Below are 13,708 nucleotides of genomic sequence, written 5' to 3'. Positions count from 1 at the left end.
TTTATGACTTCTGCAAGTCGATTTTGCATTGACTCAATTAATTATTTTGCTGTATCTCTGGATCCATCTGGATTTCTTAAAGCATGATCTTTAACTCCTCTTCTTTTTTGAAAAACGTGTGTGCCACTTTTTTGATTTAGAATGGCCCTTAGGTATGCAATTGGATTAAGATCCAGACATTCAGATAGCCATTCGAATAACTCAATTTGCTTTTGGTTAAAAAAACTCTTTTGCTTTCCTTACATATGCTTAGGATTGTTGTCTTATTGAAAGATAAAATGTTTTCTTAATCACAATTTTTTTAATTAATAAATAATAAAATCTAGCTTTCCTGTTCCGTTCCAAGCCGTCAATCCCAAGACCATAACATTACTTTCAACAAACTTTACTGTTCCTCGAATACAACTGAGTAAGAATACTTCACCTTTTTTTCTCCATACTTTTTAAGCTCCAGCGACTTTACAAGAATAAACTTTGACTTGTCAGTCCACAAAACTTCCAGAGTGATACTAACATATTTACATATTTTTTAGCAAATGCAAGTCTTTGATCTTGATGGATCTTTGAAAGGAATAGTTTCTTGCATGAAACTCTTGCCTTAAATCCACTCTCTTTCAATCAATATCTAATAATGCATGCACTCACTTGTATTCCAAATTCATTTTCTAAAAGACTCTTTTTCAGTTTTTTATAACTATCTTCACAATTTGTTGATCAATTCTTAATGTCATTTTATGTTTAGATCTGGATCTAAGCATAAAATGACATTAGATCTGGATCTAAGCTGATTTTTCACATATTCAAATGCTTTTTAATTTTATTCAGATGGTTCCACATTTCAGTTGCTTTTTTTATCAACTTAAATGTTTTACCTTTTTGCTTGGGTAAGTCAAATTGCGCTGAGCTTGTGATCATTCTTTAATTTTAACTCTCACACTTGATGATATCAATAATAAACCAAATCAAAAAAAAAATTTAAAACTATTGATTAAAAACCTTTTTTAAATAACCACATAAAATGAATAATAATGAAAAAATTTCAAAATCTAAAACTACTAAAATATGTCTAATAGGAAGCAATTCATTTAAAAGTAAATTAATATGAAGCTTTAAAAGTAAAGTAATCTATTAATTAAATTAAAGGTGTTATAATTTTTGTTGTAGTCAATATCAGTATCATATTATTTGTTTTTGTCAATCTTAACATGGGTTTCATTATGTGAAGCAAAAATGTTGAAAGCCAAAACTTCAAAGAAATGTTTTATACATAGAAAAATATTCTATTATTCTCAATCTTCAATCAAATTTAATTTAGTTCATTTTTTAAAACATGTTTTTAATGTTTCGAACATTTTTAATCATACTTAAACTTTTTTAGTATCATATTATTAATATCAGTATCATATTATTTGTTTTTGTCAATCTTAACATGGGTTTCATTATGTGAAGCAAAAATGTTGAAAGCCAAAACTTCAAAGAAATGTTTTATACATAGAAAAATATTCTATTATTCTCAATCTTCAATCAAATTTAATTTAGTTCATTTTTTAAAACATGTTTTTAATGTTTCGAACATTTTTAATCATACTTAAACTTTTTTTTTTTTTTAGAAAAAAAAAACTTCCATTGCCTCATAAATGTGCATAATGTTTTTTATTTTGTTAATTTAATTTGACAAAGCTTAAAAATTATTTTACTAATGAAAAACAAGAGATTCAGTGTTATTAATGATTTAACTGCCCATTCATGTGATTCAAAATGCGACTATAAGGTTAAAAAAACGATACAATAGCATTTGGAAATGAAAGAAAATGAAATTTTAAAACTTATTTTAAATTGAGAAGAAGCTTGCTTTAAAATGCAACAACAATGTTTAAAAAAACTTTGAAATATTCAATTGCGTGTTGGCTTTATTTTATTAATTTTGGTAAAATTATATAATGCACTGTTAAACGTTTCATTGTTAAACGCGTGTGTAAATTAAAAGTGTATACTTCTTTAAATGTTTTTTAAAGTTTTATTTTATATAATTGCAAGGAATAAAATCTTTATAGATCAAAAGAAAGTTTTATTAATAAACACACTTTTGTAAGTAACAAACTGTCTGGTCATCCTACCAAACTACTGACACATTTTTTTAAAATTTCAGTCGTTCTTGGATTAAAGGAGTCATCCAATGCCATCGAACAACCATGATAGTACACCCCTGATTGCAGGCTCAAAATTAGACTGTTTCTCCAACCTAAAAGTCTTCCCAAAAATAATCCATAAGTCTCTTGACATTTTTGGAGCTTCTAAATACCAAAAACAAGTAGAAATAATTATTTTTCGACTTTCAAATCTAAAAATCAAGTGTCTTTTTTGGGACTCTGAATTTTGTCTAGTCTTTAGTAAATAAATGTGTCATAAGCAAATAGAGCCACAATAGTGGTAAATTTATCAGGAAGACCGTCTAAATATTAATACTCCAGTTAATCTTTAATGCACTTAGTTACTGATTATTAAGCTTAGTTACAATTGTTATAACAAATATAATTGGCTAAAAAAATTTCTTTTATTGTGTAACTGGCTTTATATTTCTAATTTAATGCGCTTAGTGACAATTATAAGTTAACTGACATCAAATGAAATTGTTTTAAATTTTAGATTTGATATCACGAAAATCAGGTAATATATTTAATTTGAAATTATTATTTTGATTGTCTAAATTGTTTTTTTTATTTTACAAATTTTGATTTTATATCACCAAAGTTTATTACTAAAGCTCGATTCATTTTAATTAAATTGATTTAAAATATTGAATATTATATCTTATATAGGGCTACATGCCTATGCAGTAGCTATGTGGTATCTATATAGCAGGTAATGTAGTAGCATTCTGTTTAATAGCTATGTATTCGGCAGGTAGCCTGTAGGTTATGTAGTATCTATGTATTCAACATTCCTGAAAGGATTTTATGGATCGACCGGCCTTTAGTATGAAAACATTTAAATATAACTATTTGATAGCTGAAACCAACAGTATGAGTGTTTAATCTGCTACAGCCACAAGGACTGGAAATTCATTATACCCAAACATGTCTTAAATGCAATTTATAGTTTGTTTACAATAACTTTCCATTATATGTTTGATAGGGAAGTTATTTTTTTGGTGGTGAGGGCTGAAGTTGTAGAAGCATGTATAAAATGTTCACAACATAGGCAAGAGTAACAAAGTTTGTATTAAATAAAAAATTAAAGAACATGATGGGTAAGGAGAGTTTTTACAATGGCTATAAAAACACAGTAGCAGAATAATACCTGCCAAAAAGGAAGATTCTTTTAAAGAGTGTATTGAAACACCAAATCAGTACATTAATAGAGAAACAGCCTAATTGTTAATGAGATATTTGAAGATGATGAATGAGATGATTATGCTAAACGAGTTATTTTAACACTCACTAACTTGGATCCGCTGTCAACCAATAACAAGTGCTCAAACATTTACCTGGAGATCAATGCATTTTTAAGCGCAGATTAAATTGATATGTACGACCCTAATAAAAGAAACAACTTTCCTGTTCAAAATTGGTTGTGTAATTATGTTATTTAGAAATTTATTAAAATTTGCAATGGTACTTGAATGAAAATTTGTGCTCTTCAATAACTTTATTGATGCCAAGGTTTTAACAGTTCGTCAGCCGAGAACCATAAGGCCGTGAGTCCACATTTTGTTTATTTTTTGTTTATTATCAATAAATATTCAACAACTAATGGAGTATGTCTAATAAATCTAGTCTCAAGAATGATACGACTTTTAAAAATATTTAAAAATTAGTTGAACATTGGGAGAAAATCTTTATAAATTAAACTTTAAAACTTGATTTTCATAGTTGAAAAATGTTGTACAAATAATGTTATATTTTCTAATGTTCTGAAATTATTGTCAATGGATTTTTCATTTCGAAAATTCATAGTTTGCAAGCACAAGTTGATTTTTTGATAACTTTAATTTCTAATTGTGCTTTTTATTTATCATTTATACTTTCTATTTTTTATTAATTTGAACTTTATTAATTTGAAATTAATTTTATTAATTTGAATATATTTTTTATTAATTTGACCAATTTTTTAATGCATTATTTAATCAAAACTTGAAACTCTTACAAATTTTTAAATTGCATGATTTTTACTAATATTACTAATATTATTCCAAATTATTAGTTTTAAATTAAATAAATAATTAAAGTACTAACATTATTCCAAATATTAAATATAAAATTCCAAAAGTTAGATTTATGAAATGACATAACTTTTGAATAATTCAATAAATGATATACAAACTATGTTTTACTTTCAAATACACCTAACTTATTAATGATTATTGTTTTACCATTGAACATACCATTTTTTACAAAAAAAATTAAAGTTTATTTAAGGTGTAATGTTATAATCCATAACCAATCATGTAGAACTAGAGCTAGGCTGTGAAATTAGCCAAGCAACTGTTGTGACTTGTTATGTGTGTAGAGCAAGGCTTTTAAACTAGCCAAGCAAGTGGCTTGCAATGTTTTTAGAGCTACACTGTTATGCTAGCCAGCTACTTTTTATAACTAAAATTCTATTTTATAAAAAATGTTAAATGGTGTAAAGCAAGATTGCCAACTATACCAGCCAAGCGGTTTATTAAGTAGAGATGTGACAGCATTTAGTCCCAGGAGGTTTTACTGCTGATTAACTAGGTTCTGTTGTCTAGCCTCTCATAATCATTTAGAAAACACATATTTCTGGTAATATTTAGTGTAATGTATTGTGAACCTACTAATATCTTATGCTTAATCTTATTTCTTTATAATTTTTGCCAATTTAACCATGGTATTATTTTAATTCATGTTCAAGCATTGTAATAAGTTTTATAAACATTTTATAAAAAAGTTATTATAATATGGTTTTTTTTAATAATAAGCTGTGCTTGGTTCATCCGTTCTGTAGATGTTGGCTGTTATAACTAATTTCGAAAAGCACCTTCATAACAGAAATTGTGATGTCTTCAACATTAATTGTTTATTTAGATTGACAAATGTTGATAAGTGTTGAGTTTTTTTGTTTTTTAAACTTATTACAAAAATACATATACCTTGTTTTTCACATATTTAACTTTATATCATTGATATATTTAAATAAATTTGTTTTAAATATATATAAATTTAAGACTTTCTGTTTTTATGGATTCTTCAAAAAGTCCCCTGTAAACATAAGCTTAAATACTTTTTAAGATACATATTTTTTAACTTCTCAAGTCATTACCTATACAATGATTGAAGAAAGTTTCAAACAAACTAATTAGCTCAATGCAAAATTATGTCAAAAGCAAGGCAAAGTTTATTACAAATATTTTCCGCTTCATATTTTTCGCATTCTAAAAATATGACCTGGATAACACTAACAGAATTTTTTTTTTTTTTTTTGTAATTAAATTTTGCTGCCATATAAAATAAAATAAAGATGTTTCAGTAAAAAAACAGAACGAAAGCAAAACAAAATTTGTTGCTTTTTTAACTTTAAGTTTCAAACCTTAAAGTTAAAAAAGCAACAAATAGACAATGAAACTGAAGCTTCAATATTATAGGAGCCAAAATATTTATCTAAGCCAACTTTTAACATATCCTGTTTGTTATGCTTGTTATATTATATGTGCACATATAACACTCAAGAAATGCAAGAGAAAATGGTAAATAAAGATCTCTAATGAGGTTAAGGTCATTATTTTCTACAATTTTCAGTAACTTATTAAAAACAAATAAAGGATATGTAGGAGTTATGCACCAGACCTTTCATGACCAGTTTATAAATTTTTTAGCTAAGGAACAATGAGGAACAACACAGGACTAAGGATGGAACCTTGCAGTATGCCAGAAGTTATTGGAAATGAAATAGTGTTTTCCAGTTGTTATTAGATATTAGTTTGTAACTTGAAAACTCAAACAGGGCCTCGAAGACCTTACTACTAGTAAAAAGAAGTAACATAAAAACTTAAAGACCTCGCTACTAAGTAAGAAGACTTTCTGCATGACAGTTACAGGGGGTCAGATCAATATACAGATTTTTTTTAAAAATTGGAACCACAGATGCCATTTTCCACTTGTTAAGTTGTTCAGAGAGTAACAAAGAGAGTTCTAGAGAAAACTTTTTGTAACTTATTGTAACTGATAACACTTTTGTAAGACTATTGTTGTCAGGACCTAAAGCTGTGAAAAGTAAGAAATAACTAAAACCAATGGAGGTTGAAGTAAATAGAATGTCTAACAATTGGGTAATCTTGTTCTTTGGAATAACGGAAAGAGTTTGGTCTTTAGGTACAAAAGAAGTATTTTTTTCAAAAGAGTTTTTTGCAAATAATTTTGCTATATTCTTTGTATATGTAATAGATTTAGACCTGTGTATGAGAAATACTAGACTTGTTCTTATTAATGACACTTTTATTGATTTTTCATGAGCCAGCCTAACAAAGCAAAAAAATCAGCCTAGTAAAGTAAAAAAAGTCTAGTAATCTAAAAAATCTATTGTTGTTAATTATACTTATAATTAACAATATAATTATTATTATAATAAGTATTTTGCTTGTAATGGCAGAGTTTAAGTACTTATTAAAAGACTAAAATCATCATTAACTGTAGTTTGTAACAAATAAAACCAAACAAAGATGAGCAGACAAAATCTAGCCCATAGATTTAAAATTAATGTTTTTACTATTACATACCGTTGTGGAATGTAAAACATCTCTTCCACAGGAGGCACGCATAAACTTCCTCCAAAAACTGGCCACAAAGCACTCAAGATGCGAAATAACGAACTTTTACCACAGCCATTAGGACCGGTGATTAGGAAATGCATACCTTGAACAATCTTAAAAAATAAAATTTGAAAAATTGTATAAAAATAAAAAATTAATTAAAATAATATTATAATGAAAAAGAAAAATAGTATTACAATGCTTTAGCATAGAGATGTGAGTCGTTTTTTTGGTTCTTGTTTTTTTGCAAAAAAACCCGTTTTTTTGCCAAAAAAAACAAACTGCTTCGTTTTTTGGTTTTTTTGGTTGTTTTTTTAAATTACTCTATTTCTTATTTTAAACACTGAAACAATTTTAAAAATTTGTTTTTAGGTGTTATTTATTAAAGGAGAGTTTTCATTGTTTTATTTAACATATGATTTTATTAGAATTGCCTAAAGTTCTTCAAGTAGCAGATCCCCCCCCCTCCTTTTTTTTTTTGTGTGTGTATTTTTTTAACTAACTACTTTAACACCTTGAACTTTAACATTTAAATAAATATCACCTCAACAGTGTATTTTTAGGACATATTTATTAAAAGACTTTGTCATTCTCCTATTTAACATACAATTTATCTGTCTTGTTTTACAAGTTCTTCAAATGCTCATCAAATAACTTTAATAATTTTTCTTCAATAACTTACTTATATTAAGCTAAAATAAAATTTAAAAAATTATTTAAAGAAACATTTTTTTTATAAAATACAACAACATTATAAGTAAAGGGTCTTTTTTTGTTTGTTTTTTATGTAGATACGTTTTTTGAGTTCAAAACTATTTTTCCTTAACGCTAAAAGCAAATTTTTCAAAAGAATGAATGAAAACTAATTATTGTAATTTGTAGAATGAATGAGAACTTTATAATTTATAAATGAAGTTTTTAATTTATAAATGAAGTAACACTGCAATGCAGAATTTATATGTATTGTATAAGTTGTGCATAGTTTTAATTTTTTTTTTTAATTTTGCTATTTTATTTTATGCTTTTTGTTTTTTAGTTTTATTTCTGCAATTGCAAATAAATTAAATTTGTCAACATTTAATTTCAGAAAGCGGAAATAGTATTTTCAATCATGTTATAAATAATATTGCATAAGTGTGTTGTAGTATTTTTATTTTTTAATTTTATACCTTTATGTTAATATGTGTGATATGTTGTGATGATATATTGTTGTTTTGAAAATACTTAATGTACCAGTTTATCATAATTTTTAGCAAAGTAAATTTTCAGTGGTACAATTAGTATTAGTAGTTTTTTAATAATGAATTATGAAATTATTTTATAGCCATTATAAGGTATTGTAAGCATTAATTAAACAGTTTTCTAATCAAAATAGTCACATCATTTAGTTGTTTGATTAGAACATACTAATGAGTAGTAATAATAGAGTAGTCTGTGGCCTCACTGGGGGTAGAAAGAAAACATCTGTAAGCATTTTATTTAAGCCAGCAAGCCAGGTGAGCAAAGCAGAAAGAGTTCAATGTTCTTTTTGCAATGATGTTATGTCGAAAAGAAAATTTTTAAATGATGACACAGTCATGTCCCAATCTCATTTCTTCAGCTTTCTGCTACAAGTGCTGCTTGCAAAAGAAGTTTTAGCAGTTATGCAAATATTCACAGTGCCAAAAGAAACAGATTAACAAATGAAAGAGCAAAATTAGTGTTTGTATCGCAAAATTTCAAACTTGAAGCAATGGATATCTGTGCAACACAATAACCAATTCTGCCTAAAGAACTAATAAATACTTCAGATTAATCTCACGAATCAATAAATGTTTTGGATGAAGAGTCACCTGAACAAGAACTTGAGTCACTTGACCAAGAATCTTGTTTTAGATTAAAAAAACTTAAATTCAAATTTTGAAAAGAACAAATTGTTTGTTAACCATTTTAACAATAAAAAAATCATTAATTTAACTCTTTTGTGAACTCTGTTTATGCTTTAATAAATTAGTTTTAATATTATCTAATATAGAATCTAAAATACTCAAACAAAACTAAATAGAAACATTTTAGATAAGTTGGAAACATTTAAAAAAAGTTAAAAGTAAGTAAAAAAAAACACTAAAAGGATCTGTAAAAACCAAAAAAACTCCAAAAAAAACCCCAAAAAACCAAAAAAACACGTTTTTTTGGGTGAAAAAAACACAATAGCAAAAAAACACGTTTTTTTGCATCTCTACTTTAGCAAATGCATTTATAAGACTACTCTCAAAAGCTGATAGAATCTGATATAATGAAATTTGATATAACTTAAAATTTAAACAAATTAAAAACAGAATTTTGAAATGATAAAAATAAATGTTCTTAAACAACTTTTTAAATCATATTCATTATTCGAGAGACAAATTTTCATCACAATAATTCATAAATATTCAGTAATTAAAAAAATTTAATTTAAACTTATAAAAAGCAAATAAAATTTCTTATTTTGCATTTTATCAAAATGATTTTGATAAAAGCATAATATTTTGCTTTTATCAAAGGATAAAAATGATTAGTCAGACAAGTTATATAGACTATAATTATATTTAACTAACAATATTTATTTTATTTATTTAATTATATAAAAAATTACATTTATATAAGTTGATTAAGGAAATGCAGTCATTTCCATAGGTTATTCATTCAAAAAACAATTGCAAGGTCATTTATTCAAAAAACATTTGCAAGGTCATTTATTCAAATGTTAAAGGAATTTTTTACTTTTTATCTGCGTGATTGTTACTTAATTTTTAAATCATTTTTAATTTATTATTATTCTTATTATTTAATGTCTAATTATTTCATTATTTAATGTATTCTTATTGTTTAATGTAAATTTAATGTAAATTATTTAATGTATAAATTATAAATCTTTTTTAATTTATTCTTATTATTTAATTTATTATTATTATTTAATGTCTTATTATTTTATTTAATCTTAATGTCAGATCAGGTTATCCTGCTACTGGTAACATGTAACCCAGTACAATCTGCTTCATGTCCTGCTGCCTTGTAGGATACGCCTTTTTAGGCAAAAGCTAGGAGTTCCCAACTCCGATTTAAAACACCCCCTGCTTGGGGCTCTTGGTTGAGTAAAGGCTAGAGATGGTGTCTCGATAAAAATACTCATCTTGGGCAGATGTTAAATGCACCCGGCTACTGTCTTGTAGAAGGCCTCCTAGGCAAAGACTTAAGGGGTAAACAGATTCTATCTGTTGACCAGCCTCGCACCCCTTCTTCATCTATTAGGCTGGCGCATATGTATTTTTAATACATTGTTTCCAGTTTAGGATGTTAAATGCTGGATCTTCTTGACTCTATGCATGGGTTTTGCTTGTGTCTCTGCTTTTATGACTAGGCAACTCATTCTATTATCTCCTAATGAGGGTACAGCTCTAAAACTCAGTTTTATGGTTCTGAGGCCAGCTGGTAGTCAGGTTTCCTGAACTCTGTGGTAGCTCTCAGAGAGGCTGATTCCATCAACAGCTGAAAAATATCAAAGTATTAACAGTGCCATGTTGCGCATGGATGGTGTCCCTGTTTGTTCTTTTGGTGTGCATTGCGGAGGACACATTTGGAGCCCTTTGTTACGGCTTAGGGTTTATTAGTAGTAATGAGGCAACTGCTTGGGCTATTAAACAGTGTTCTGAGTACTATCTATGCTTTGAGTCAAGTTCTTCAATCTAAATTAAAAATGAATAAAGTACCAAAAACTATAAAACACAAAAAACCATCATTATCACCAAGTTCTCTAAACCCATCATTCACTAATATTCATAGTCTTCGAAGTAACTTTTCTTCTGTTGAGTCTTATCTCTTGCAAAGTTCACCAGACCTACTTGCTCTTTGTGAGACTAATTTGAGTTCAGCTGTCTCATCTTGTGATCTTAGTGTTGATGGTTATCTTCCTCTAATTCGTAAAGACCCCAACAGTCACATGCTCGGCCCGGGCATTTACATTCGTAAGAATCCACCCATTTGTCGCAAAACTAGGTTTGAATCCACAGACTATTCTTTTATGTGCTTTCGTTTAGCACCACTTCACTCTATTGCCTTTCTCTTTGTTCTATATCGCTCTCTTTCATCTTAAGACTGCACACTTTTTGACGTTATTTCTGATCATATTGACCAAGCCCTCTCTCTTTATCCATCAGCTAATATAGTTGTTGTTGGTGACTTTAATGCTCACCACTCTGAATGGCTTGGCTTTAGTTTCAGTGATTTGGCAGGCATTAAAGCCCACAACTTTTGCCTTTCTCAATCTCTAACTCAAATAGTCAACTGTCCAACTCGCTTTCCAGACAACCCGAATAATTTACCTTCTCTACTCAACTTATGTCTTGTTTCTGATCCTAGTCAGTGCTCAGTTTCTCCACATTTACCCTTAGGTGCTTCTGATCACAGTTTGATCTCTCTAAAATTAATATCTCATTCTTCTTCATCACCTGAGTCCCCCTATTATCGAACCTCTTACAACTACAGTAAAGCTGACTGGGATTCTTTCCGTGATTTTTTTCGTGATGGCACTTGGGTAGAAATCTTTCATCTTCCTGTCGACAAATGTGCTTCTTACATAACTTCGTGGATTCAGGCGGGCATGGAATCTTTTATTCCCTCTCAACGATTCCAGGTCAAGCCTCACTCTCCTTCATGGTTTTTTTCACACTGTGCTGCTGCGATTGCCAATCCAAACCATTACCTCCATATTTATCAGCAAAACAATTCTCCAGAAAACAGGCGTCTGTTTATTACTGCAAGAAACAATTGTAAAAAGGTTTTGTCTAACGCCAAAACCTGCTATTCTCAGGTCATGAAATCTCGTATCTCATCTCAAAAATTAGGCTCTCGTGACTTCTGGAGAATCTTTAATAATATCAATAATAAGGGCAAATCTATAATTCCACCTCTCTTGAATGGTTCAGACTTTGTCACCTCACCTAAAGACAAAGCTGAATTGTTTGCTAAAAACTTTTCATCAATATCATCTCTTGATTCCACTAGTTGCTTTCTACCTGATATTGCCAACAAACAGGTTGATCCATTGCTTGACATTCATATCACAAACAGGTTGATCCATTGCTTGACACTCATATCACTCCAGCATCTGTATCTAAAGTGATTTCCTGCCTAGACTCTTCTACAGCTTGTGGCCCGGACAACAAACCTGTTATTGTCTTGCAGAAGTGTTCTCCGGAGCTGTCGTCTATACTCTCAAAACTATTCAACAAGTGCTTATCAGAGTCTTGCTTTCCAGCCTGCTGGAAAGCGGCATCTGTTATTCCTATTTTCAAAAATTCTGGAGAGCGATCTGATTCGTCTAATTACCGTCCCATAAGTCTTCTTCCTATCATAAGCAAGGTTTTTGAATCTTTAATTAACAAACACTTAATTTCTCATCTTGAATCTAATCACTTTCTGACCATCAATATGGATTTCGATCTTTTCGTTCTACAGCTGATTTGTTAACAGTAATAACTGACAGGTTTTATCGTGCATTAGATAAAGGTTAAGGCCATCGCTCTTGACATTTCAAAAGCTTTTGATAAAGTTTGGCATGCTGGTCTTCTCCATAAGCTTTCTTCTTATGGTGTATCCGGCAACATCTTTAAGATCATTGAATCCTTCCTTTCCAATCGTAGCGTAAAAGTTGTCCTCGATGGACAACACTCTTCTTCTTATTCTGTAACTTCAGGGGTTCCTCAAGGTTCTATCCTTGGCCCTATACTCTTTTTAATTTACATCAACGATCTTCCAGATATTCTTACATCTAAGGTGGCATTGCTTGCTGATGATTCTACCATTTATTCTTGTCGTGATAAGAAACCAACACTCTCTGATTGCTTGGAGGGGGCATTTGAGCTTGAAAAGGATCTCACTACTGCTACAGCATGGGGCTCACAGTGGCTGGTGAACTTCAATACAGATAAAACTCAATTTTTTTTCAGCCAATCGTTATCGCAATAATTTAGATTTTCCTATATTTATGAACGGTGATGTACTCGATGAGTCATCTACTTTTCATCTTCTAGGATTAACTCTTACTTCCAATCTTTCTTGGAAACCATATATCAAATCAGTTGCAAAATTAGCATCTGCTAAGGTTGCGTCTCTTTATCGAGCTTCGAATTCTATTCTCTATCTCTATAAATCTCAAATCTGGCCTTGTATGGAATATTGTTGCCATATCTGGGGCGGATCCTCTAATAATGTCCTTTCTCTTTTAGACAAGGTGCAAAAACGCGTTATAAACATAGTTGGACCTGCTCTTGCAGCCAACCTTCAACCATTATCACATCGTTGTAATGTTGCTTCTCTTTCTTTTTTCTACAAATACTATAATGGGCACTGCTCTAAAGAGCTAGCGTCTCTTGTGCCATCTACTATAATTCATTCTCGTGTTACTCGTCATTCAATTAAGTGTCATCCTTTTTCTGTGACTGTTCCTAAGTGCTCTAAAAACGCTTATTTGTCTAGTTTTTTTCCTCGAACATCAGCTCTTTGGAATTTGCTTCCTTCATCTTGCTTTCCTGACTCATATAATTTGCAATCCTTTAAGTCGTCTGTCAATCGTTATCTTGCTCTACAATCTTCATCTTTTCTCTTTTAGTAACTTCCATCTTTAATTAGTGGCTGCTTGCAGCCTTGTTGGAAGCGAAGATGTTTAAAAAAAAAAAAATTTAAAACTGTTTATTTACATTTTTATTTATCTTAAGAAAGTTACAAAAAATCTTTGTATATTAATGTTATACTTAATATTTTAAAACTAACATTTGTGGAGGTAAATGTTACGTTGAACATACTTTAAACTAAGTTAAAAACATTTTTTTATATTAATAGGTAATTGAAGATACCATTTTTAAAGGTAATTTAAAATATCTAAAGTAATTATCATTTTTATCAGAGTAATTATAA

The 13,708-nt window shown here is 29.2% G+C and overlaps 1 protein-coding gene across 1 annotated transcript in view; it reads right to left on the bottom strand.

The window, feature by feature from the left end:
- LOC100205630 (ATP-binding cassette sub-family D member 2) overlaps window positions 1-13,708 on the bottom strand; it is a 50,854-nt gene that overhangs the window by 7,362 nt on the left and 29,784 nt on the right. Inside the window, exon 5 of the mRNA XM_065818226.1 lies at window positions 6,740-6,885. Coding sequence (XP_065674298.1) covers window positions 6,740-6,885 — 146 coding nt within the window. The remainder of the gene's footprint in view (window positions 1-6,739; window positions 6,886-13,708) is intronic.

The sequence above is a fragment of the Hydra vulgaris genome, chromosome 14 (genome assembly GCF_038396675.1).
Source record: "Hydra vulgaris chromosome 14, alternate assembly HydraT2T_AEP".
In the NCBI taxonomy this organism is placed as follows: domain Eukaryota; kingdom Metazoa; phylum Cnidaria; class Hydrozoa; order Anthoathecata; family Hydridae; genus Hydra; species Hydra vulgaris.
Note: the sequence above shows the minus strand (reverse complement) of the source record. Positions and strands in the feature narration are given on the sequence as shown.